This window comes from Molothrus aeneus, chromosome 5 (genome assembly GCF_037042795.1).
Source record: "Molothrus aeneus isolate 106 chromosome 5, BPBGC_Maene_1.0, whole genome shotgun sequence".
Lineage (NCBI taxonomy): Eukaryota > Metazoa > Chordata > Aves > Passeriformes > Icteridae > Molothrus > Molothrus aeneus.
Window position 1 is genome coordinate 45,881,209 of NC_089650.1, and position 25,747 is coordinate 45,906,955.

At 38.7% G+C, this 25,747-nt stretch overlaps 1 protein-coding gene across 1 annotated transcript in view; it reads left to right on the forward strand.

Moving 5' to 3' along the window:
- The window catches only part of MET (MET proto-oncogene, receptor tyrosine kinase), an 89,994-nt gene that overhangs the window by 35,756 nt on the left and 28,491 nt on the right, over nucleotides 1-25,747 (forward strand). Inside the window, exons 4-10 of the mRNA XM_066550548.1 lie at nucleotides 9,313-9,447; nucleotides 10,805-10,978; nucleotides 16,262-16,422; nucleotides 17,604-17,706; nucleotides 17,914-18,050; nucleotides 20,347-20,511; nucleotides 21,409-21,508. Of these exons, the coding sequence (XP_066406645.1) occupies nucleotides 9,313-9,447; nucleotides 10,805-10,978; nucleotides 16,262-16,422; nucleotides 17,604-17,706; nucleotides 17,914-18,050; nucleotides 20,347-20,511; nucleotides 21,409-21,508 (975 nt within the window). The remainder of the gene's footprint in view (nucleotides 1-9,312; nucleotides 9,448-10,804; nucleotides 10,979-16,261; nucleotides 16,423-17,603; nucleotides 17,707-17,913; nucleotides 18,051-20,346; nucleotides 20,512-21,408; nucleotides 21,509-25,747) is intronic.

The window sequence follows — 25,747 nt, forward strand, 5'->3', positions numbered from 1 at the left end:
TTACTGGAGTAAAATGGGTAAAAAAATCAGGATAATCTAACAATGGCTTAATTCATCAAAAGGATATCCCCAAAGACTTCCACACATTTTTAGCAAAGAAATGTAATGTTCTTTTTTGTTTCATTCACAAATTTGTTGGAACATATCGCAAAGAATCCTCAGCTCTTCTGACTTCACAGTCATTTGCACAGATCTTTTTAGGTCTTTGTACAAGTAAATATTGAATTTTCCTGTGCAATCTCCTGTAACTTGTAGCTATTCAAAGCTGATTTCAGACACAGGCATGCTTTCAGAGAAAATTGGTTACAAAATTCTACCTATCAGGGAACCTGTTTTAAAACTGGTTGTACTGTGTTAGTATTTTGAGAACATATTATCATGCCAACTATTTAAAAGCAAAAGAAAAAGTATTCATGTATAGCTTTCTATATTTAGAAAATCAGCTCAGCCCTTCAAGGGCACCCAGTTCATCTTATATCTTTTTTGAAATACCAAACCTTACTATATTTAGACAATTTGGTTTCTGACATAAATTTCAGTACTAGTAGCCATCCATGAGATTAAAAGCAGTAGTCATACAATATCTGTCTTTGATGACAGCACCCTGAAGTGTCCAGATATGCATCAGTTTGGTGAAAGTAATGAACATTTGAATCACTTTTCTGCTGTATTAATTTAGGGTTTCTTTTAGTTGTTACGAAAGACTGGGTGAGGGGAGGATGGCAGAGGAAGACCTCTTGAAAGCTTAGTGATCTTGTCATCTAAATTGAGTTGGAACTCCAAGCCTGCACTGTGGAAGCCAGAAGGTGCAGCAGCAAGCTATTGAATCTGAGAGAAATTGATTTGAAAATGTTTCTCATATACCCCCATTATACTTGTTTATACTTGATCAGCAGCCAACCACTTGAGTCTGTCTTTTTTTTCTTTCCTCTTTCCTGTCATCTTTCCATCTCCTTTTGCTTTTCTTCTTCTACTCATCACTTTCTACCTTCGTGCATTCCTCTTGTCTCCAACTCTATTTCTATCTCCATCTATTTTTATCTCTTTAACTCATGGCTATAGCACAGCATTACTGCAAAATTCAACAGATTTAACATGTATGTTTTTCCTTCTGTAGGTGATGGCTACCAGATTCTGGGGTTTTGATGTATTTAGGGATTTATCACAATGAATAGTTCCTAACTTTACAAGTGATTCCCCCAAAGCTTATAGCATTACCAATAACTCAACTCAGATCATAGCCCACATTTTACTTTTTTTAAAAAAGATTTCTAAAGAACCAGTAATGATCAGAATGCAAAGGCCTGTATGTTTTATCCAACCAAGGAATACTCACCTGTTGTTTTTTGCTTTTAGTTTGATAAAATAGAATTATTCACTTGAACAGCTTTGGAAAGCACTAACACTGGAAAGTAAATATAGCCTCTTTCACTAAATGTTTCTTTTTTTTCAGCCAAAATCTGGAACTAAAATAAAATAAATCAGGATGGTCCAAATACAGAAGATGCATGTGTTCTAAGGAGGATAATTAGGGCCATGAGGTGAATTCCAGATTTCTCCTGAAAAGTACTGCAGCCCATTCACATACTGAGCATGTTTTGGCTGCCTCAGAAATGTCAAATCTGTATTTGGCCATGAATAGATTGGAGTTTGTAGTCTACTAAATATTGTGGAGTTTCTGTTACAAAACAGACCAGTAATAATTTTTCTAAGACAGCTGACATGCATGAGACAGAAAAGAAAAATGGTTTTACTTCCTTCCTAAGCTGGAGCCTGACAACAAACTTTTTTTTCTCCTTCTCTTTTTTTTTTTCTGCTGAGAAGTTGCAGCTGTTTCAGCCTTTCTTATTGTGCTTGTTTTCAGACTGTGACTGGGAACACAGACTGTAACTACAGCTGTTGGGTGCAAAGTGAATCAGGTATTTCACAGTGGTTATTTGATTAGAAAACAGCACCCAGTCACACTGCTAGAGCTGAGGGAATCAGATTTTCAGCTGGTCTAAAACAGCCTTATTCTGCTCAAACCAAGCTACTCTGAGAATACAACTCACAGCTAGAAAAGACACTTATATTACCAGCCAGTATTTTGGGAAATTATCGTTTCTGGAAAAAAAACCAACTCCGTGATATATTGAGATAAAATATCATTCTTTTTTCTTCTTGGTTTCAAGGCATTTTGGGTTTTTTCTACCTAAAATTGGCGTTATGTCAGAGAGTGTTTTTAGAGTGACGATGAAATGAGTTCTTCAGGAAGGGGAAATCTTTGTGGTAGTTCTGGGAAGTGTGGGATATGGGAACGTCTACCAAGATTTATTCTTGAAAGCTCACATTTGGTCTGGCCGTAACAATGAACAAGAGGTCAATGCCCTTGACGTAGCAGAGGCTGGATTTCAGCCTGAGAGTATGTGTGGAAGCAGAATAGTGCATGTGCCCCCACACTTGAAGCTGGCCTCAGCAACATAGCACCCCAGCAAAATCACCAGCATTACTTGTTGGTGACCTTCTTGAGGAAGAGGGGACTAGAGAAGTTTTCACTGTATGTTTTGCAGCTAAAATGGGCAACCACTCTCTATAGATGCAATTTTGGCAGCAGGCCCACCTCATCCTTCTGACTATGCCAGTGAAGCTCAGTGCACAGCAGGGCAGCAGTAGTGCAGAATGAGGGACCCCACCACAGGCCCTCTCATCTTCATGGTTCAGTGGGACATCCATCCATTCTGTTGCTTCTGGAGGTGAGGAAAGGGTCTTCCCATGGGCATACATAGACTCTGAGGTGCCATCAGCCACATGCTGGCTGCAGTCCTGTCCCATCTGGCTGAACACGAGCCAGATCTAGCTGAAAAGACAAGCATTAGCAAAACATGGTAATGCACTGTCATGTCTGAACAAATTCTGGACAGAAAACAGCTTTGGGCACAAAAACCAAAGTGTGATGGTACAGATTGGCCTTGCTGGAGTACTGCACACCAGGCAACAGGCCACTCATCCTCCCAGGGGGCTCTCTGCACTTGTTAGACATGCAACAGTACAGATTAATGCAAGCCTTATTCTAGAGAACCATTATATCCTAGTATTTTTAACCAGACTTTTTTCTAAGAAAAGTTATATGGGGTTATAGTAAAGCTTCAAGGAGCAGAATTCTGGCAGGACCTAAGATGGAGAAGGGTATGAGACAAGTAAAACCACACAGTCATACCTTTCTCAGTACCCTCCAGCTTCTGGCACTTAGTAACCCAGAGATACTCTGAGCTGGAAATTGCACCCATATTTGGCACTTAGTAGTCATTTGTGGACTCCTTTCTCCAAAGTTTTGCTTACTGTTTTTTTAATTTATTTTTGTTTTCTCCTCTGTGGCATGCTGTGACAATGACTTTCATAATTTCATTCTGCTTTGAATGATAAAGAGCTTTTTGGGGTTTCCTTAACCTGCTGGCCTATCATTTCTTTTGTTGCCTTTGATTCTGTCTTATGAGGAATAGGAACGGGGCACTCAAAAATCAATGGTTTGGGAAATTCTCACACACTGAGCACAAATCTGTTGTCTTTCACATCCAAGTAGACAGAACACTTGATAATCACACTCATTTCCCAGGAACACTTATGATTAAAAACAAACACCACAACCAAACTTTAACACACATCTCAGTTCCCCAAAAAGAGAGAACTTAGCATGTGTTGTAGCTGCTTTCATAGACTACATGCCAGGGAACATAATGCGTGCTACAGAAATCAGTGAAAAAAACCCATCACATCTGCTTTTTATTTGTAACTGCATTCAAGGATTGGGAAAATTTGTCCCAGAATTCAGCAAGAGACCCAAGTCTTCAATGTTGCTCTCCTCTTGCAAACAGCAAAGCAGCAAGACCTCACCACTCCAGGAATAAAGACTCAGAGCCATGGTGCCTGTCAGCAAAATGAGTTGACACAGAGCAAAGAAATTCAGAGCTTTGCATCTTTCATTGTGCTCAGTCAAATCCAGTTTATACCGTGGTGTGCTAGAAGCCACAGGCACCTTTGAATTTATCAAACTCCTCTTGATGCAGTTCCTGTCCCTCTAGACAAATGTTGTTGTGATAAAACCCACCCGTGCAAGTGGCAAGCCATATTGCACTTGAACCAAGTGCAAGAAGGTCAAGAAATATATGAGCATGGACTTTAAACCCTACAGAGCCTGGAGGAGGAAAGAGTGATGGGATGCCCATGGAGTCATTGCAAAGGCTGTCCTCAGTGCCCACTGTTGTCCTGTCTCAGGGGCCCAGCAATTCATCTGGCTTTTCAATACTGGCAGTCTGACCTATTTAAGGCTACATGCAAACTGTACAAACAAGCATTTGTAGGAATGTGAGTAGCTGCAATCCTTCCATCTTTCATTTTTAAGCCAACAGAAAACTCTGTCAGACTCTTGATAAGCAGCATTTTCATATTGGTAGCTCGACTTTTGGCATTTATGATAGCAGTTCTTTCTGTAGTAAAGAATGTATCTTGATTCTCCCAGGGAAAAAAAGGTATCAAACACTGCATAATGCAAAATCCATGTAGCCAAATTAAAATTAACACCTGGTGCTGAATAACTGGTTTGAGAGCACATATGTTTTAATATTCAGTTTGAGTAGAAAAGCTTACACTCTTCAGAAGAGATCCATTATATTCTTCATGGATTAGAATGATATACAGCATTTAGAGAGCTACATATGTGCCCTTTGCAAGGCTAGGCTGCATATCCCAGGGCATTTGAGACATTGCAGAATTTAGTTAACCCTGAGCCTATCTCTGCTGGATAATGGCATACACCTGCCAGACATCTAGGGAAAAAAATAACAACATGATACTTAGATTGGATTCCTTTTAGAAGGCCTCTCATTTTTGCAGAAGATATTTCAACATGTAGACAGTAACATTTGTAATTCAATCCTGCTGACTAGCAGAACTGAGCATTGGAATGATTTTTAAAATAAGCTGTTGCATGCTCGTTTTCAACTCAAGTTATTACAGTCTTAACTTGCCATATTACACACAGACAAACCTAGACTCAAGTCTTCATATTTAACATTAATACTAGCTGATGGCAATGAAATAATATTTAAATTAATAACTTTAGTGTTCATGGACCTAAGTGATCACTGACTTCCAGTATTAAAGAATACATTAATATATTCATTAATTAATTAACTGTTGGCTGTTATCTTCATGGAAGTATTTCATGGAAGTAGTCTGAGCAATGCTGGAAGAAAATTGTGTGTTTTCCTCTAAATAGAGAGACATAAATATTGTGTTTGTCATAGTTACTGGTATTGAACATGATTCTCAAAAGATATCAGAAGAGCCTCACGGATTTAAATGAAGCGTCCATATAGTTCAGTTCTCTGTCTCCAGTGGTATTGACAAGTGGATGCCTAGCGACCCAGACACACATAGCTTCTGCTTCAAGTTTCCAACTATTTTCTTTTCTGGGAATTTCCTGAGCTATTGACTGTTGTCTGTTTAGCTCTTTCCATGTACCTGTGCATTTTCCCTTTGGATATGCATATCTCTTGCGTTCTTATCCTTTGACAGGGAGTACCATAGGTCATCACATATTGCTAGGATGTCATATTCTTTTGTTTGCTTTGAACCCAAGTCTTTTTTTTTTGTCTTTTGTCTTTTGGTGTTTAGAATTTTATTTAATAATAGAATCGTTTAGGACTGGAAACACCTCTAGTATCATTGAGTCTGACTATTAACCTAACACTGCCCAGTCCACAACTGAACAATGCCATTAAGTGTCACTTCTACATGTGAGTCACCAGAGACACATCCACTTCTCTGGGCAGCCTGTTCCACTGCTTGACAGCCCTTTTAGTGAAGAAATGTTCCCTAAAATATATTCTAAACCTCCCCTGGTGGAACTTGAAGCCATTTCTTCTTTTCCTATCACTTGTTACTTGGGAGAAAAGACCAACCCCGAGCTGGCTACAGCCCCTTTTGGGTAGTTGTAGAAGATAGTGTAGGGTTGGTCTCTACCAACTCATGATTATCTATTCCTTTATCATAGAGATTCCATACATACCATACTCAATCATTGTTCATTACAGCATTTTGATCATCTCTGGTACCCTTCTCTGTGCTTTTCCCCTTTTTAAAATGCTCTTTTTTGCCAGGAGGCAAGTAGAACTGCACAGAGATTTTAAGTTTCAGGCAAGCCATGAATTTATATGATATCATTATCATTATAATTACCCTGATATCATTATCAGGGTGTTTTCTGGTTTGTTCTCTAATCCTTTTCTAATAATTTCTAAGTTTTTATTACGTTGGTTTTGGCTGCTGATAAGCAGTTAGATAACTATCTAACATATACTGCTTTAAATTAATTTTCATTGGTGTAGTTCATCTGCCATTTTATTGCCTTGTCTTGTATTTCCTTATTTCCTTCTGCCATCCTTCATAGTCTATCCTCATCCTAACCACCTTGAATACCTTCAGATCATCAGAAAACTTTATCACTGGACTGCTCAACCACTTTTCTGGTGACTTTGACCATTTACTACAAATGTCTGTTTGTTCTCCTTTGGTTAATTATCTGTGCTAGACCTTCCCTCACTCCTAATTGCTTGAGTGGAGGCATGGAAATAAGCTTTCATTTCTCTTATGCTCTGGAGAAATTATGGTTAATAAATTAATTACTAAAATGAAAATAAAACACAAAAAAAATTCCAATACCCACTCTTCCCCCCCCAAAAAAAAAGACACCCCAAAACCCCAGGATTTTATAGTCTTTGCAGAAGGAAAATCTCCTGTAGTACTGAACAATTTTCATGGTAGTGATCCCTGTATGTCAGTGTGTCCATGACAGATGAAATTTATGCTGCACACATACCAGCTCAGCTCCAAGCTATAAAAATCAGAGCTTTATGAGAACGACACTGGAGTCCTAAGTAGCCTCTTCCTCCTGCTGTAGAAGCTGTCTTCAAATTGCTTTTTTTTTTCAGGATAATGTCAGATAAGGGTAAGATAGAATTTCAAGGACAGGGCTGATGTGTGCAAAATCACACATTTGTGTGGACCAAAAAGAACATTTTTAACATCTAGTATCTTTTATAGCAGATCTGTAGGTTGGTAGATTAGTTCGAAGCAAAATCCAAACTTTCATTCTGTGTGCTAGGAAGTGTAATCTGAGCTCTCTGTATGTCATGAGGTCAAAGTCTAGTCACTTGGGCTTTGAGCAGGTGATTTGACTATCAACCTCAGTAAAATAAAGGTCAGTCGGTGTTTCAAGTACCAAGTAATTTTTCCAAGATTGTAGAGATGGAATCCAAATTTTCGTGTATTGCTCTGAGGATGGAATGCAGATGTGTTTAAAGAGTTAACACTGTGGCTCAATCAGAAAGAATGCTTGGCAATAAGAGGAAGCCTGGATTAATGATGGAAAAGAATTCTTAGCATTTTATAGCAGTGGGTATTCGAGATGAGACACGGCTAATGATCAACTAAAAAGGTATTTGCAGCTGTGGTGCTACCTCTCCCCATAATGCCAACATTAATCAAGGTTTTTCATGCAGCTTTCCAGTCCATTCTATTTTTCATTGTCCTGAATAGAAAAACAGAGCTCATGCCCTATTACACTGAGTCAGAGACCATACTTCTGTGTCACCAAAAACGATCATACTTTATTGATTTCTAAAATCTGTACTTTCTGTGATATGAAAGAAATCCATAGCAAAGCCCATAACAAAGCCAGTTTCATTTTTAAAGAAAAAAAAGCCTCTTGCAACCCCCAAACTATAAATACCTCTGGGATGTGAAGCAGTTATCGGCATGAATTAACTGCTCGTATATTTTATTTAAGTCTTGAATTACATCAAAACAGCAGCTATAATTACAGCATCTCTAAGTCTAGTTTTGGAGTCAGCCATCTTGTTGAAAGCCCTTGGCAGTGTGAAAAGACATTGAAATTGTGTAAGTCAATGTCCTGGCTGTTCTGATTCTGCCTTCGGAGTCAGAAGAAAAGCTTCATTATACTAAAAAATGAAACATTTGACATACAAGTTATTTCCAGAATGGCTTCAATCTTTTTAAATAATGAGCCCCATTGAATCCTAACTTCTCAGCAAATGTTGATTATCTAAATTCCTTAAGTAAACTACACGTGATACAGCTTTTGAAACATGAACATGATCTTCCCTCATGTAAACAATCCTCTGCCTTTGTTGCCTGATGCTATCACATTTGGGTGCACATCCTTCTGCATTGCAGGCCCAAGCCTATAAAATGTTGCTATCAAATATCCACCCTGATCTGCAGATGCTTTATGCCTCTGCTTAACAGCCATGACTCATCCCGTTAAAGTCAACAAAGTTACAGTAGTAAAGTTAGGCGTGTGTTTGCAGGAATGGGCCCAGATTCTCAGAAGCATTTAGGTAACTCAAGATGCAGAGAGATGAGTAGTGAGGGAATTTCATACTGGTGTGACTAATCTCCCTAAGATCTCCTGAAATTGAGAGAGAGAGAGAGAGAGGGAGAGAGAGAGATGGAAGATTTTAGCAAAGGGGCTTCAGGATGACTAAATTAGGCTCCTGTTTTGGAGCATCTCCTAAAGGAGCCTCCACCGTTCCCTGTAATTTTAAGAAGTGCTTTTAATGCTCAGTCCTGGTCACCCGGCTCACACAGAAATCAACAGGAGCCAGAGCTGAGGGTGCCCAGCCAAGCCTTGCAAGGAGCCTGTCAGAGCAGTAGCCTGGCAGCTATTTCCATCTGGGCAGCTCTGGCTGCTGAGCTCTGGGCACTCGTGGCTCTGAGTGGTGCCCACAGCGTGACCTGCAGTGCCTGACATAGCTTTGCAATCTCAATGCCCCACGTGCAGCAAGAGCAGAGGCTGTTGACACAGGGTAAAGTTTGCTTTTCAAACTCAAGGACCAAAGTGGGAATAGCAGGAAATGGTTTTGACTTCTAAAGACCTGGAGTTTTAAGATTCTTTTAAATAGACATTCTTAAATTTTCATTCTTAAATGTATAGGACTGACTAAATGGTCAGTTTCTTCATTTTCTGTGGTGACGTATAAATACCTGAAATTGAAGGAATAGGAAACATGCAGTGACTCCTGCATATTTTAATAAATATGGTGTATTTTGAGGATCCTCCAACAGCCATGATTTTGCTGTATTAAATAAAGTAGATTTTTTAGCACTTTAATCAGATTATGATGGAACATTATGCAAAATATTATGCAATGTAATGCAAAGTAATTAATGCAAGCAGAGAACATGAGACAGCTGAGCAGCATGCATTTGGGTTACAAACTGCCTGCTGATTTTCAAAATTTCTTTCTTTCTTAGATAGTGGTTTCCCGTTCAGAATCCACAACTCCACATGTCAGCTTTCAGCTGGACTCCCACCCCATCTCTCCCCAGGTTGTTGTCGAGAATTCATTAGCAGATGATGGCTATACCCTGGTAGTGACTGGGAAAAAGGTGAGTGGTTCATAATCTAATCCTCGTGTGCTCTGTGTAAACCTCTGTTCACACTGCTGCTTTCTGCACTGCATCCTCATGGCCCTGCCATTCCCTCAGAACACTGGGGGGTGTAAGTTTCCTCCAAGATATATTTATTCCCCTGCTAAACAAACTGGCAGCCTCATATTGAGAAATGCTTAAATAATGTAAGAGCTCGTGATGTAAACCAACAAAAGCCAGGAAATGCGAATTTTAAGGCTGAAAACCTGTCCCTAATTCAAGTGCTTGCAAAGACAAAACACACAATGGCTCAAGAAAAGAATAGTGTTCAGTTTCCTGGCTTTTCTTGGTTTGTGTGTCATAGCATTGTGACTTTTTAAGGACGGTTGTGTGTGCTAGAGTTACATACATGTCTTTAAAACTGTAAGTCAGTAAGGCTTGAAAATTACTTTAGCATGTAGTCTACAAAGAGTTAATAAAAGATGAAGAGCCATCATAAATATGCTATTGTCATAAGTAGATATGCATTGAAGAACAGGTTTAAAACATCAGCAGATAATATTACGGATAATCCTAAACCATAATCGTAAGCAATAATTTGACCCCTTGAGTTCTATAAGGCCTTACAGAAATACATCAGCCATAAAGATTGTTATTAATCATTTACTAGAAATGTATGAGTTATTTATAAGAGTGATCTTCAGAAAATGTACAAAATAAATTTAAGGAAGGTCCTGAAATATAAAAAAATATAAGGCACTTATATAGTAATGTAATTATATATTGATTTTAATATTTTGACCAAAATAATTCTTACATGTTTAGAGTGACTATTTCATAACTATCCTGATATTTTAAGTAATATAAATTTTAAGTTGTATTTTAGGTAAAATATGGATTTTTTTATGATAGGTGTTAAAAAACAAGTACATGTGACTACATGCTGTAAGTGCCACAGATATTAATACAGCCTCACCAAAGTTGAAATAGCCATCATACCTATTTTTACAAATGTATAAAGTAAGGCATACTGAGATACACTGCATAAACTAAGGCAAACTGAGATACTGGGAGGAGCACGCTGCTGCTTTCTTTCTCCATCAGCAAAAAATGCTATCTTGCTGTAAACACCAGATGCTGGTAGTAACTGTATATAACATTAAGATGCCTTTAGGGTTTCTCCCAAGCGAATTTAAAATCATGTCACTTAAATTACTTATAAGATCCTATAATTACTGAGCTAAAGAGAAGTCGAACTGTGGCTTGCACATCTGAAATCTGAGTAGCACCAGCATGCTATGCATAAATAGAGATTCTCCTTGCCACTTAGTGCATGTATTAAAAGGATGTATGCATCATGCCTCTCCATCGACAGATAACAAAGATCCCTCTGAAGGGGCCAGGCTGCCATCACTTCAGGTCCTGCAGCCAATGCCTGCTGGCACCAGCCTTCATGGAGTGTGGCTGGTGCAGCCAGCAGTGCCTCAGGTCTTCCGAGTGCCCCAGCAACACCTGGACCCAGGACACCTGCTTGCCTAGGGTTTATGAGGTAAAGTGGTGGATTTCTTGTATTTATCTCTTGAGGGAAGAACAGTCTGCACTCTGTAGACATTTTCTATTCATGTAATCATGATAAGTCATCAGCTTTCCTCACCTTCCCCTCAGTCTTGATGTCCATGAATCCTCTGACTGGATGCACATGGTCTCCCTGAGTACTGTGGGCTGAGATGCTCATGGATGGACAAGTTTGTCTGATCATCCTTACCAGCCTTGCGAGATCCCTGGCCCTTCAAAGCACTTCTGATGGGGAAACAAGATGGGTCTGAGCCAGCCTGGCAGGGGTCTGACAGGAAAGCCAGTCACAGAAAGGAGCATCCCTCCTCTTAGGCTTCTCTCAGAGACAAAAGTGGAGGAAAGCACTTCCTGCCCAGAGCCACCACAGCCTGACCCAGCACAGGAGGTCTCTGGCTCCCACTCTTCATCCATCCCCGTGCTGGCTCCAATGGTGGAGGAAAGCCTGGTGTTTCTTTGTGAGAAAAATCCCTTCTTTCCCCTACCCAAGCTCCTGGGGAAGCCGTTTTTCCATAATGTCCCTTCCTGGCTCCTTCTTCCTGTGGGTCCACTTGGCACCAACAAGGAACAAGCCTGTAGCTGCAACCCCAGGACAGGGGCAGCCAGAGGCTGCTGCCAGCCAGCCAGAGCTCATCAAGGGTGTGTGAGAACAAGAAGGCACAGATGAGCAGGGAGCTGCACTGGCACAGTCCAGCTTTAATTCAGCTATGCTTAATGCAGGATTTGTATTGTATGTATGTGGGACCAAATCTTCCCGTGTGAAGTGTGGCATGACTGTGAAGGCAGAGGTTTGCAGGGCAGTTGATGGACTAGAAATCTAAGGGAAGGACAAGCATAAAATGTTCTGGTAGCATTTACTGACACATTCACTTATGTTAGTGCATTTAAACTACATCATCTAGTTAAAAATACATTTTCTTTTATTAGAATACAACTTACAAACAGACATGAAAGTTTGATATGCCAAACTCTTAGAAAGGGAGAAAAAAGTGGGTTTTAAATAAATAATGTATTTCTTTCATCCAGGCATATGATTTCATGTACAACAATATTTTTAAGTTTTAATGTTTTAGACAAAACTGCTATTAATCTAGAAAGAAGTATAGAAACACATGTTTACAGGGTTGGGTTTTTCCATGTTCACCTTTCAGACATGAAATTTATGATTAACACAGCTAAATTCAGTGAAAAACAATGAAGAGTTATAGCAATCAAACCCAAAATGGATGGAAAACGGAAGGGGGAGGGGTGGTTTGCCTGCCTTCTATGGCCATTTGCTTAGGGCAAAGGAGATGCACAAAACTTGCTAATGCAGAATGTGAACAGTTTACTTTTCCTTTATACAAACCCACATTTGTTTCGAAATGCTTATATTAGATAGTGAAATAATCCTTTACAGCCTTAGTCTGTATGAGATTGAGTCACCAATTCAAAGGTATGCAGTGAGAATTACCTCTTATATATTTTTCTTTACCTCTGCAGGCCCAAGGTGCTCACCTATTCTGCACAGTTTGTTTCGTCTTTTCTAGAGCTCAAGCACCCTTAATGTTTTTTAATTTGCAGACTTTCCAGAACTGGCTGTATATTTCCATAGATCAAAAAATATTTCTCAGGCTCTGAACTGCTTAGTTTCTGATTTTCAGAGGGGCTGAACTCATGTAGCCCTCTTCAATTTTGAATGTGTTCACTCAGCAGTTTTAAGAACCAAGAGACTGCAGCCCTTGTGAAGTGCTGGGAGGGGAGCACACCTTGGACGTGGGGCAGTGGGAACAGTTGTGAGGCTGGGTGGGTGCTTCCATTCCCCATGTGGCTCAGCCCAGCCTGCTCAGCACAAGCCCAGTCTACCACTGTAATGAATATGGAGCTGTGACACTGATGGATCTGAAAGTGAATCTCGAATTACTGCGTGCCGATATTGGTAGATGTTGCTTCCAGAAGGCTTGTAAGGAAAAAAAATGCAGCTGGATACTTCAATCCATTGGATTGCTAGCTGTTAAGACAAATTTCATGCTCTACTGGACCATGACATTTAACATGATTACTGAAAAAAATATAAAACAGATTATTCATCATCTTCTGATCTGTCTTGAAACTCACATGCATAAAATGTAGAAACAAGCTAGTTTTGTTCCTAACAAACGGAGGATGACCTGCTTTGCATAGTATCTGAAATTCAGTCCAAACCTCTCCCTAATATTTTGCAGCTTTCAGAGGGACAGATTGCTTGAGATATGTCATATGATCACTTTAACCTGAGGGGAGCAGATTGCTCCCTGAGGGTCTGCTCCAATGGATGTTAGCTAACTAAGTCTTCAGTGATGTTTTCCCAGGTTATTACACAGAATGGTGTACAATGGGAAAAAAAATTAATTTTTCCTCTCAGGAGGGATGGCAGAGAAGAAGCCCAGTGTTTTCCCATGGAGTCCTGCAGATCCTTTATCTCTTTCCCCTCTTTTAAGCACTTTCCCTTGGAGCTGTGGGTTGGAAAGGAGCAGTCAAGTCTGCCCAGACATAGACAGCATAGTAGGGCAGGCACTAAGACACATCCCCTGCACAGCCCAGCTCCCAGTCTGCTCCCATCCCCTGCCTCTGCCAGCAATGAGGATTTTCATCAGCCTGGATGAGCCGATGAGAGTTCTAGAGGGAAGCCAGGAGGGAGTCTCCTCGGAGATCACTTGGTGCTGGAACAAATTGCAGGCATCTGCGCGTGGCGTTCAGGTCACGCTGAAAGGTGAAGGGTGTAAAAGAAGAAATAAATTGGTCTCCCTTCTGATTCTTTGTTGTGGTTAAAAATCTGACATGGTTTGTTGTTGTTTTTAAAGTGAGTCATTTTAGCTGGCTTTTGTATCAGACATATCAAGAACATCAGGCCTTCTGCTGCCTGTTTAGGTTGGAGGCTTTGCTGGAAATTTCACATGTGGTTGTACACATGTGTTCTTGTCTTTGAATTAAAATGAATGTGCTAATGAAACTTTAATAAATAGGTATTTTCTTCCAGAAATATATTAAGTGGATATTAGCTGTGAACATAAATAAAAGGAAAACACAATGCTTTAAAGTTTTCCAAAAACAAAAAGTTAACTTTCTCCCTTAACCAAAAGTTCAGGGATGAATGACAGGACTTGCTCCATGTTATCAGTGGAGATAACATAATATTTTTTGAATCCTGGATTTCATAGCATTTATAACTGGTTTGATTGTTTTCTGTTACTACCAATGCGATGTAAGTACATTGCATTGGTAGTAACAGAAAGAGGCCTACAAATACCTCAGTTCAAAGACCAGGAGATTCACTGAGCATTCTTGTCAACACTCCCAAGAAAAAGTCTGGAAAACTACATTTGATTTTCAGACATTTCAGCATACAGAAAAAATGGAACAAATATAAATTTTGAATAAAAACAAGGGAGTTTGGCAGAACTTAAAAACAAAACTTTAGGATTTTGTTTATTTATTTTTTGCTATCTACTTAGAGGTGTTGCCTCCTAAACTTGTTGACAAAATGTACTAAATACTTGCTACCCCTCAATTAAGGCACATAGGTTGCTATCACAAGTCTCTTTTGCCGTGTAAGATCACTAAAAATGTGTTCAGTACCTTCAGTTTTTATTCTGTATGGCTTTGTGAAGCCCTTATTTTGCTAACCCGTGGATTACATTTCAAACTCTTCAAATGCCACATGTCAATGTATTGTACAAAACATTGGGATATCCTGTACTCCCACAGAGCAATTTCATTTTCTGCTAGGGTTTTGTTATTTCAAAAATAGATAATGTGCTGAGATACTGAACAGAGTGGAAAACTAGAATCTGAAGTCAAATCCAGATTTTGAAGAAGAAAACTCCAAAGAAACAAGGAAAAGTTAAACCTGTGAATAGCAGAGATTTCATGGGCACAGAATGGCTCCGAGCTCATAGCTGCAATTGTGTGTCAGGGACTGTGTGAGTATCACTCCTTTTTAAAGGATTTGTATAAAAATGCTGGTCCTGCATAGGTTCTCTCTTTGCTCCTTGAGAGCTGATTCAAAGCTCTTTAAAACAGAAAAGGTTCCTCCTGGCTTCAGTGCATTTTAAGTCAGACTCTTTGTCTGGTTTCTAATGAGGGCAGTAAATTTCCCCATATATAGTATATGGTATAATTCTTTTGAAGTATTCTTCAGCTGCCTTTCTATCTACAATAGTTCATTTGTGAGAGTCTTGAAGTATAGCTACAAGAGAGTTGAAAAGAAATGTGCTGTCTTACTGGATTTCCAGATGAAATAATAGCCAAGTATCACTCAAACACTTTCCTTTCAGCTTGAAAATTAAGCCGGGTCCTTTGAAGGACACAGCTGTATTGCATTTTAGGGGCAAAATTATTATCACTAAAGCATTAAGATACTTAGGCACTATAATCACAAGTATAAATTCAGTCTCTCATTCCTTTCATTCTTTTTTGTTTGTCTGGTGGTACTGGTATGTTTGCAAAATTGTGCAGTATTGCTGAAAGTCCTCATAATTCCTGAACTAATGTCTTTTCTTTTTGGTTGGTTTTTGGTGGGTTTTGGGGTTTTTTTACTGACAGTACTAACCGGTACTTTTACTGAGTTTTGTAAGACTTCTATAGTGTTCCTACGTTTTTCCCACCATTGTTATATTTTACAGGACAATTTACAATACACACACACACACACACACAAAAAAAAAAATGTATTTCCTTTGTAGATTGTCTCTGTGTTTCTGAGGGGCAGTTTATTTTTAACTTGGAATTAGAGGTGACCAAATGTAAAATGTTTAAGGAAAGAATAGCAGAAGTCATGTTAACTTTATCACAGTCAACGCAATATTGGATTATGGTGTCTTTGAAGCTACTTCACTCTGAACCCAACTTCCATCAAGCTGGCAAAAAATGGTCATTTGGGGGCCCTTTTGTGTTCAGCATTCAGCTTCTAACAAAATAAGTATATTGTATGTTTAACACACCAGAAATAAGATGTGAAAGACAAGAACTGCAGGATTTAAAAGACTATTACAATGCACAGCTTGTTCAGTGCCCCTAAACACTATCTTTCAAAGCCTTCTAGTATAGGTTTTGTTATTTATTGCTACTGTCATAGAAAGCTCATAATGTGACAAATGAAAGGTGAAGAACAATTAAGATGAATGCTAGGACATAGTCTACCAAAAGAAATGCTTTTCTAAAATTATTCCTTTGCCCATTCTTTAGCTCCAAGTGAAGTTCAAGAAAATCTGATTCAACTAACACAATATTTTTTTAACAGATTCTCCCAAGCAGCGCTCCCATAGAAGGTGGGACAAAATTGACACTGTGTGGATGGGACTTTGGATTCAGCAAAAATAATAGATTTGAATTAAAAAATACAGTAGTCCATATTGGAGGACAAATTTGTCCTCTGGAAATGAAATCTAGCAACAAAAATAGGTAAGAAACCTAAAATATTAATTTTCATTTATACAGATGTTCTTTATGTGGTATGGGATTATTGCAAATACAAACATTCAGCCTATAAGTATCATCTCTGATTCTGAAATTTCAAATTTGAAGAAATCTTGTGGTTTAATAAACTCATCAAGAAAAACAATGCTCAAAATGGAGATTAAATAAATCTAGTTTATGCCAATAGCTCCTGCAGCAGGTTTTCTGATTTGTCTGTGAAATGCTATTCAACATCTGTGAAAGCTGGCAAGAATGAATCTATTGAAAGGTTTGAAAAGGGGGCAGTTCCTTTGGCTGGGATCCTGCTGGGTTAAGTTGTGTCACCTCGGTCTTCCTGATCTGTAAAGCTGCTGCTCGAGAGAAGTGTGAGAAGATGCAGTTATTTCGTCATCCAGAGGCTTATGACCCCCAACTGCACCTCTCCTCCTCAGAAATAAGTATCTGAGGCACAGGGATAATGGGTTAACTTTAAGACAGAGGTTACTGTGATTGTTATCTTGCAGCAATGCAAGTTCAGTGAATATCCTCTCTCTACCACCAAAGCAAAGCACAAATCATGGCACAGCTTTGCTGTTCACATACATAGCAGTGCAGATACTCCAGCAAGTGCTCCAGAAGTGTTGAGCACTCTCCTAACTGCTGTTCTGGACAGCTTCAATGGAAACAAGATGATTTAAGGAGACTAGATTATATATGAGACTATGTTAATGTAATATAATACATTGACATAGGCTGCTGCAGAAGTTCAAGTTTAAGTTTTGGTAATATTTACTTTTTTATAACAAACTCGTGTATATGATTCATTTTTTCTAATGCTATTGTCTGCCAAAATTTGATATTAAAGGAAAATTTTTACAAATCCATCAGCCATTGAATAGAGATATTTGTTTTTTCTGTCATGCCTCTTTTTTCTAAAATATATATGATATACTAAAATTATTTTCTGTGGCCAAGTATTATAAAGTCCACAGCATTTGTATTTATTATTAAGGATGAGGGCTACAGTTCTTTTAGCTATTATTTCTGAAATGTCTGTGGTGCACATAGATTGATGATCTGTTTAGTATGGATTCCCCATTATTATGAGTTTGAAGTGGTTCTATTTTAATATGAAAAAATCAATCAGAAAAAAAATGTAATCCCATTTTTTTCCTTGTTTTCTAAAGGCTGGAATGCACAGTTCCTGCTGCAAAAAGTCCAGGTTTTAATATATCCAGTAGTGTTTCTGTTGGACATGGCAAAACACTATTCAATACATTTTCATACGTGGTAAGCACTAGATTAAACTTTTATAGTCAAAATTAGCTTCAATATTAACTGTTAGGGACTCCTCATGAGTCCAATCCAGCATAGTAAATTCTGTATCCATGTTGGCTTTATTGTTACTTCATGGAAATGTTAACAAATGTTTTAAGTCCTCTCAACATTTTGAAAATATGTTCATAATCCACTGGTTTTATTTTTACCTCCCCTTAGAATCCTATAATAACAAGAATATCTCCCACCTATGGCCCCAAATCTGGAGGAACATTGCTGACTGTAGCTGGAAAATACCTAGACAGTGGGAAATCCATGAGGATTTTTGTTGGTGAGCAACCATGCACTTTGAAAAGGTAATGTATTAACTAAAACACAATGCCTTTAATACTGAAATGTCTTGATTAAAAGCCTTGGAGTTAAAAAACCAAACTCAAACATTTGCTTTCCTCTTCTTGTGTCACTTATTGGGGAATTTATAAAAAGCAGTAAGTATCCTGAGTTTAGGATACTTAAAAGATTTCTAAAAGGGGCTACAGTTCTCTGGAAGTCTTGTTTATTCTCTAGTGTCTTCATTAACCTCATTGAAAGGTTGCATAGAGAAGTGTCAAATCGGCTTCTAATGGACAAGAAACTGCTTATTTCCCATCATTTTTGTCACCCTGATTCCCACACACTCAGCCCTCTCTCTTGTATTAGCAAGAGCTGCTGTTCATGCAGCAGCTGCCAGTGAGCAGCCAGTGGGCACAAGTTACCATTTCCTACTGCCTGCCTGGGTGGAAACCTGGCCAGGCTGACAATGTCTATCCCATGCAGAGGAGCATTATTTCTGCACTGCTATCAGAGAACAGCCTACAAAACAGAGGCAGCATCAGTTTGGCAGCATCATACTTCTCCTGGTATTTAGAAAATTGTTTTGGAGGTTTAAGCCAGAATTTCTTGTGCCTCTGTACTGGATCCAGCAGGAGCTCAGTCACAAATCTGTGATGTGTTTGATCACCAAACACAGATTCTCCACTATGGGTAGACGAGTTCTGAATTTGGTAGCCATTCTACCATGGCACAAATCCAACTTGGTTCTCTGCTTAGGAACAGCAGGGTGATTCCAGAACTGTCACTTCTGTGGGCAAGGCAAAATCTGGCCCATTGTGTTCCTGAAACAGGACATCCAGCAATTCCTCTGAAATTTGAGCATCATCTGATGATTATGGAAAATCATAGTGGTAAAACTTCACACTTGTGGAGACCATGGGGAAGCAGTAGCCTATAAGTTAACACAAGACTCAGAGTCAGGAGAGATTAAATTTATTCTTTACTGCTAAATAATTTATTGTATGTTCTTGATCAAATCAGCCAAGTCTGACTAAATCAAGAAAAAGGATTTAGATATTCAAGTGTGATCACTAAAAAGATCTTCATGATTTTTCCGTTCCTTAATAGTTAGGGTTGCATTTCTTGGTGTCTTTGTCAGCTAATGGAGAAATGAATAAACCTTTTGGGAATGATTCATTTGAGACATCTACTATGGGGGTGGGACAGCAGGCAGCTCAGATGCAGATGTTGGTCAGGTCGACCTCTAGGTACTGAACAATAGCTGAGACTTTCCCAGTAAGTATCTCCAGGGCCCCTCTTTCTCACTAGCCGAGTTGTCTGGAGATTTCTGTGTAAATCTTAACCAATTTCTCGAGGCAGGTGTTTCTCTAGCTAAAAAGGCAGCTTTCTCCAGTTCTGAGGGCAGCTAGAGCAAGGTTTACTTGTTTCCTTTAAGAGACGTTAAAAACCTTCCAGATGCAGCTGAATGAATCGCTTATGGTGAACCCCACCTTCCTGGAAAGCTTCAGAGGTTGTAGCAAATGTCCCTTTTGTCTAATTTGGAGACCATATCTTACATTCTTTGAGAAGAACCTCACTTGGCCCATGGATGTGCTTGGGGCCAAATCCCTGAAACCAGCTGGTAGAGTTACATTTACTTCCCAGTCAGTTGCCACCCTTGTCTTTGATGTGCCCTGCTCCCTCTGGCCACATTTCATGTGCTTCAAACTTCAGGATCTTCCTGCTGTCCACTCACCCACTGAGCTTAGTGTAGGAGGAAGAGGACTTCCATGGCCAGGCATGATAGCAAGGGAAAGGTGAATATCTCAGAGACTCCACTGAATTCAGCCAGCTCTTCTTGAATTTTGTCCTTCTTTCTCGTTTCCCTCTGCCTGCCCCTCAGCATCTGGTACATCCCACATGAGCACCCTTACTTGAGGCTTTTAACACAGAATAAGTCCTGTGGATTTGAAAGAGGCATTTGGTTACAGCAGATCAAGTCATTCTCCGTAAACCTGGAGTGTGCTCTTGTTTTCCAAGCTGGAAGCTGCCTTTGCAGGGTTCAGGGGCTCATGGGGTTGTCACCAGTACCGGGACAACACCTTCCATCAGAAAGGTGCAAGTCAACTGAATTAAGATTAATCTTGAGCTTAAGCCATGCTGTTGCAATTTCTACCTTATGTCATGCTTACTTGTCGCAATCTGATTATCCAGCAGGAAAATCAATGACTTTTTTACAAACAGATCCTTAGGCAAGGCTGGGGCTCAGTAAAGGACAGTGTTTTAAGCCAAGTACATGTTTTATAATGGTGACAAGCAATCTGTTTTCAGTCCTCCCAGCATATCGGCGAGCACTGTGGAGTGCTACACTCCAGCACAGCAAATTCCCCAGGAATATCGTGTGAGAATGGAAATCGATGAAGCTATTCGAGACACAAGCAGCCATTTCACATACAGAGAAGACCCAGTTGTTTTAAAAATTCATCCAGCCAAATCTTTTCTTAGGTGAGTGAAATTTTCTTATATAAATAATAAAAGCAGCAAATGAACGAAGAACGGCTATGCTGCTCAGCAATCTATCAGAAGAAATTGCATTTTTATCGCTATCTTCCGTGCCAATTGTTTCTATTATGGTGCAGTTGCAGAGGGCAAATCATTTCCTTTCAGAGGTGAAGGAGAAGGGGGAAGAGTGCTTCTTTTCTCTTTGTGATTTCACTCCTAGCTGCTGCTGAGCCTACCTGTGATGTCCCACTGAGATACCCACTGCACTGCTAAGTGTGTCTCCTATGCTGTGTCTGGACATTACACTGATTGCTAAGGAAAATCATTTAATGTGGCAAGTCAGCGGACTCAGAAGAACAAATGGATTTTAAAATAGTCTAAATCCAGTGCTATATAAACATTATGAATATATATGTATGCTAGTATGTGTGTGTTTTCAAGTGACATATTTATGGTCCCAGTAGCTCTAATCCAAGCCATCTGCCTTTGCCAAAAAAATGTCAGCAGTAAAAGAGTCACCTTTTTCAGCACCACTAAACACAAGAGGTGAAATAAGTAAGTTAGCAAATACAAAGTACAAAAAAAGCGACCTCTTTTAAAATTTACGCATTTGTTTTATAACCTGGCTTATCACAGTTTTAAAAATTATTTTTCTTTTCTCTTTTTGATTAGTTGTTATAGTAAATGTAAAATCTGTTTCCCAGAAAAATTATCTCACTGCTCAAAGCTATGTATTTGCATTTATCCAATACATGTCCCTAATTATGGTTTTATGTTATCATTTACTCTAAAATATAATTTGTAATTAACATTACATTATCACAGCAGTCATTTATTCTACTTATCTTCTCTTTTTCTTTTCCTTCCTTTTTTTTTTGTTCTTTTGCTAAATTTTCCTAGTGGTGGAAGTACAATCACAGCTCAGGGAATCAACTTGAACTCAGTGTGCTTTCCTCAGATGGTGATTACTGTACCTAAACTAGGAATGAACTTCTCTGTGGTGAGTCAATCTTAGAGAACACAATCTGTTATCTTTTCATCTTGGTGTAGTGAATGGTTGTGAATTTTCAGCCCAATACTTTGACTTTTGCCTTGAAACTTTGGGGCTTCTACTGATATTTTGATGTTTTCTGCAAAGACTGTTTTCACTGTACAGGAAAAATTCAAAACAAATTTGAAATTAAGGTGAGGATAAAACAACTGTTTCCAATAAACCTTTTCCAAAGAAATAAGGCTAGTACAGTATCTGATAAGAAGATTTATATTTCAATTTAACAATACAAATTGAATGACTAAACATGCAGCAGTGCAATATAGATGTATCAGATTACGCGACAAGTTCAGGCACTACTGTGATACTCAAGTGGTGACTGTGGGTACATATCAAAGGAAGAGGAGGAGTAAATATATAAAATCAAAATTAAGTATTATTTTTAAGAATTTCTGATTGCCAAAAGAAAAAAGTATTATTTTTAAGAATTTCTGATTGCCATCTCTTTTGGGGAAATCTGTTCTAACTTTGATAAGTTCATTAAGTTTTAAGATGGATTTGGGTCTTGCAATTGGGTACCTCTGCTTAAACAGCAGGTGTCAATCAGAGATGTAAGTCTTCTTTTTTTTCTTTTTGTTCCTGAGTCAACACTACACAGTGTCCAAATCTAAGACTATGTCATCTGCTTGAATTCTTATAGGGCAAAGATGGCATTTGTCATCTAGTTTTACTGAAACTGCCTTCTGTAAGCTTTTGTCTACACAGCTGTGTTGTACCTCCAACATTTTCTTATCCTGTAAGGTTTGTTTAGTTTGTTTGAAGCTAAATTGCTAAATTGACCTACACTCTTTATGACATGCTACTTACTGTTCATATGCTCAGCTTATTTCTAATGATCATCATACACTGTTTCCTGAATTGAATTCTAACTATTAGACCTAGGTTTGCTCAATGCATTTTAAATGGTATGTCTGCAAATTTGCAGTCTTTCATAGCTTCAAGGTCATCATATTCTTCATGATCCTAATTTGTATAATATTATGAGTGTCAGGACCTGAATTTCCGCAGCATGTAGTCGTGGCTTGTAATTTAATAGGTTCAGATTTTAATCTAAAAATCAGCTCCTTTCCAATGTAACACAGTGTTAAGTGTTATCAAAAAGTCACTTTACCCATCAGTCAGAAAATAAAATCTTTCCGTGAAATCTACCAAACTCAAAATTTATTAGATTTTGAGTAATGTGAGCATAATTATTTCTAAGCACAAAGGATTTTGAAGGAAAATATTGTTGCTGAAATCAAGTCTTGAGATTTTGCTTTGTGCAAAGATCATTTGTTTGCTTTTTCTATTCCCCTGTGGGAATATGCAATATTGTTTCTCTTCAGGCCCTGATACTGTACGCCCTGTCAAATATTTAGGACTTCTTAGAATCTGAACAGATTTGAAAGATCTGAAGTTTTAAAGAAAATACACTGTCCAAAAGTGACTGGCAACTCCAGGCAATAAACACCATAGAATTTACTCTTTCCCCCAAATATTGGGGAGCAACCTTGAGCAGTGTTTTGCTTTCATTTTGCCTTTAAGTTGTTGTTGAAAAAAATCCTGGACTTAGTTAGTCAGAATTATCTCCTTTACTCTTCTTCTTTTCATACCATGCAGTGTGACATTTGCCAACAAACAAATCTCCTGCCACTGCTGATCTCTAAGGAATTGAGATTGCCCCAGTGTATGAGCAGGTGTACACAAGTTCATTCTCCCTGCACAAAAGGTGGAATATAACCTCAAATGGATTATAATCCAAAGCGGTTTATACTTTGACATTGCCCAAGCACTGTATTTTTGCTCTATTGAAATTAAAGGCTTCTGGCACTCAGTTGCATTCTCTGCCTCAGTGGCAGCCATTTGTTCTGCCACTATCCTCTACCTCAAGCATATTTCTAAAGGAAGAGTATTAATTCTCAGGTAGAAAGGGAAGATTGTAAGTGGTGTAACAAGATTGTACTGTGTAACTGAGGAAATTTCTGGTGGAGGATGCCTATGGCTGTAGTCTTACCCATCCTGCACTAGAAGTTCTGGGCTCTCTGCATGGGAGATATACCAAAAAACCCCAAGTTCATCCAGTCATTATTAAAATAAACAACAATGAGGAACTATTTCCAGCAGATATCCAGACCAACTATGCCTTTTATAAAGGAGAAGACAGGTTGTTTTCCTGAGCAGACCAAAGAAGTGCTCAAGAAGTGCTATAGCTGAGGTAATGAGTCTTTTTGCTTCCTTAATTTGGCAGAGGATAGCTAAATGAATCATTTTTTAAATTGTTATTCAAGCCCTTTTTCTTTTCAGTTTTCTCTCACTAGCCTCCTCCAAGAAGCTGCTTTTGTCAGCATTCAGAAACTCTGGCTCTTGGGAAAACCAAAGCCAGCACTGAGACACATCCCAAAGCATCAAAGGAAAGTACAGCTGGGAGGGACACAGCAGCCAAGCATGGCCCACTTCCCTGTGCCAGGAGCAAATGTGCCCAGACCACTGCCTACCAGATACTTGTTTAGGCTGTTATTAAAGCTCCTTGTGAAAGACATTTCACAATCTTGCTTAAACAAGCTTTAGAGAGAGCTGCTCTACCTGCTTACCTAGTGGTTTGGAAAGACTTCTTTCTAATAATTAACCCAAATCCTGTGGCTAATTACCTATCTTCTTGTTTAACCCTCTGTGGAGACAAGCAACAGATTATAGGTCCCTCCTGCTAATTTTATATATTTGCACTAAATTATGATTCAACCTTTCTCTTTTCCAGTCAAAACAACCAAACCACTCCAAATTCTCCTGATAAATGTTGTTTCCTAGAGCTCTTCTCATTCTTTCACCCACCTCTCAGACCCTAAAACTGGCAGTGCCCAAATTAAAATGGGTCTCACCTTTTTCTGTCAGCTCTCTATCCTCAGGTTTTTTGTGGCCAAGAGTCCTGATGGAGTCACAATGTAGGTGGAGGGTCATTTCGGTAAACAGCAGGAGCTGTTGGGGATGCTCTGCATCCCAAAGTCTCAGGGAGCAGAGCCAGCAGACATGCCCTGAGGCATTTGCTTTTCTCTGCCTCTTTCCATCCCAGTGGTAGAGGTGAGTGGTACAACTGATGCAAAAGTTTTTCTGGAAGAACTTCCTATAAGAAGAGCAGTTTCACTGAGACTGAAAAGTTTTGGGCACAGTATGCCAGACCCCTGTAGAAGAAGCATTTAAATTGAGCTTTTCAGCTTTCATGTTTGTAGTTTAGTATCTCTGAAAATTTTTCTTCTATAGAGCAAAAAATGCCTTGTTTCTATTTTACTGTATTTTTTTCATATTTATTTAAATTTCCTTAAAATTGTTCAGTACTCTGTTCACACTTGTTGCGTTTATATTACATTTTATGTTAATACTGTCAAAATAATACATTTTACCTTCTTTGAATTTATTTCAATGAGTGAAAAAAATGTATTGAACCATATGTTTCAATAATTGCAATGTGGTTTTTTTTTAATTTCTATTTCATGAGTTCTTTTGATCATTTGTTCCAACTAGGAAAAAAAATTGGAATTTAGGCAGTGTTGCATAAATACCCAAAAGCTCTAGAGAATGCATAAGAATACGGAAACCTTCTCACTTCTGTTCACATATCCAGTTCCTGTGTGAGGTACACAAGCCGGGAAGCAGCTTGTTCCCTCCTTTCATTGTGCCTGTAAAAATACCCAAGGAATACAGTTTATACCCAAATACCCAAGGAATACAGTTTATACCCAATACCCAAATACACAGTTTGGAATAGTGTTTGATCAGGAACCTGTGCTGTAAGTCATGCTAGATGACTCTTCTGCTTCTGAAGCCCTTGGGAGTAATATTTTTTTCGTTGAAAGCCTGTAGTTTGCCTTGATTCCCCCAAAGTGAACAAGTGGTCATTTGGGGATCCTTTCTCATAGCATTTTTAAAATGCCATCTATTAGCTAATTTCTATATATATTCCCTCTGCCTAATCTCTTCTAACAATGAATGTCCCAAGATATGCAAGGCTGCAAAACTAAGAAGAAGCATTTTTATTACATGACCTTCAACAACTGATTCTGTAGCTATGCAACATCTTCTCTTTCCACAGGCTTTTAATTATCTCTTCAGTAAGTAGTCTTTTGAATGTTCTTCAGCATTTTTAAATTTTTCCCTGCCACGTGCCATTTCCTGTTGTTTTACAGGACAATTTTAAAATAGTCTAAAGTTCATTCA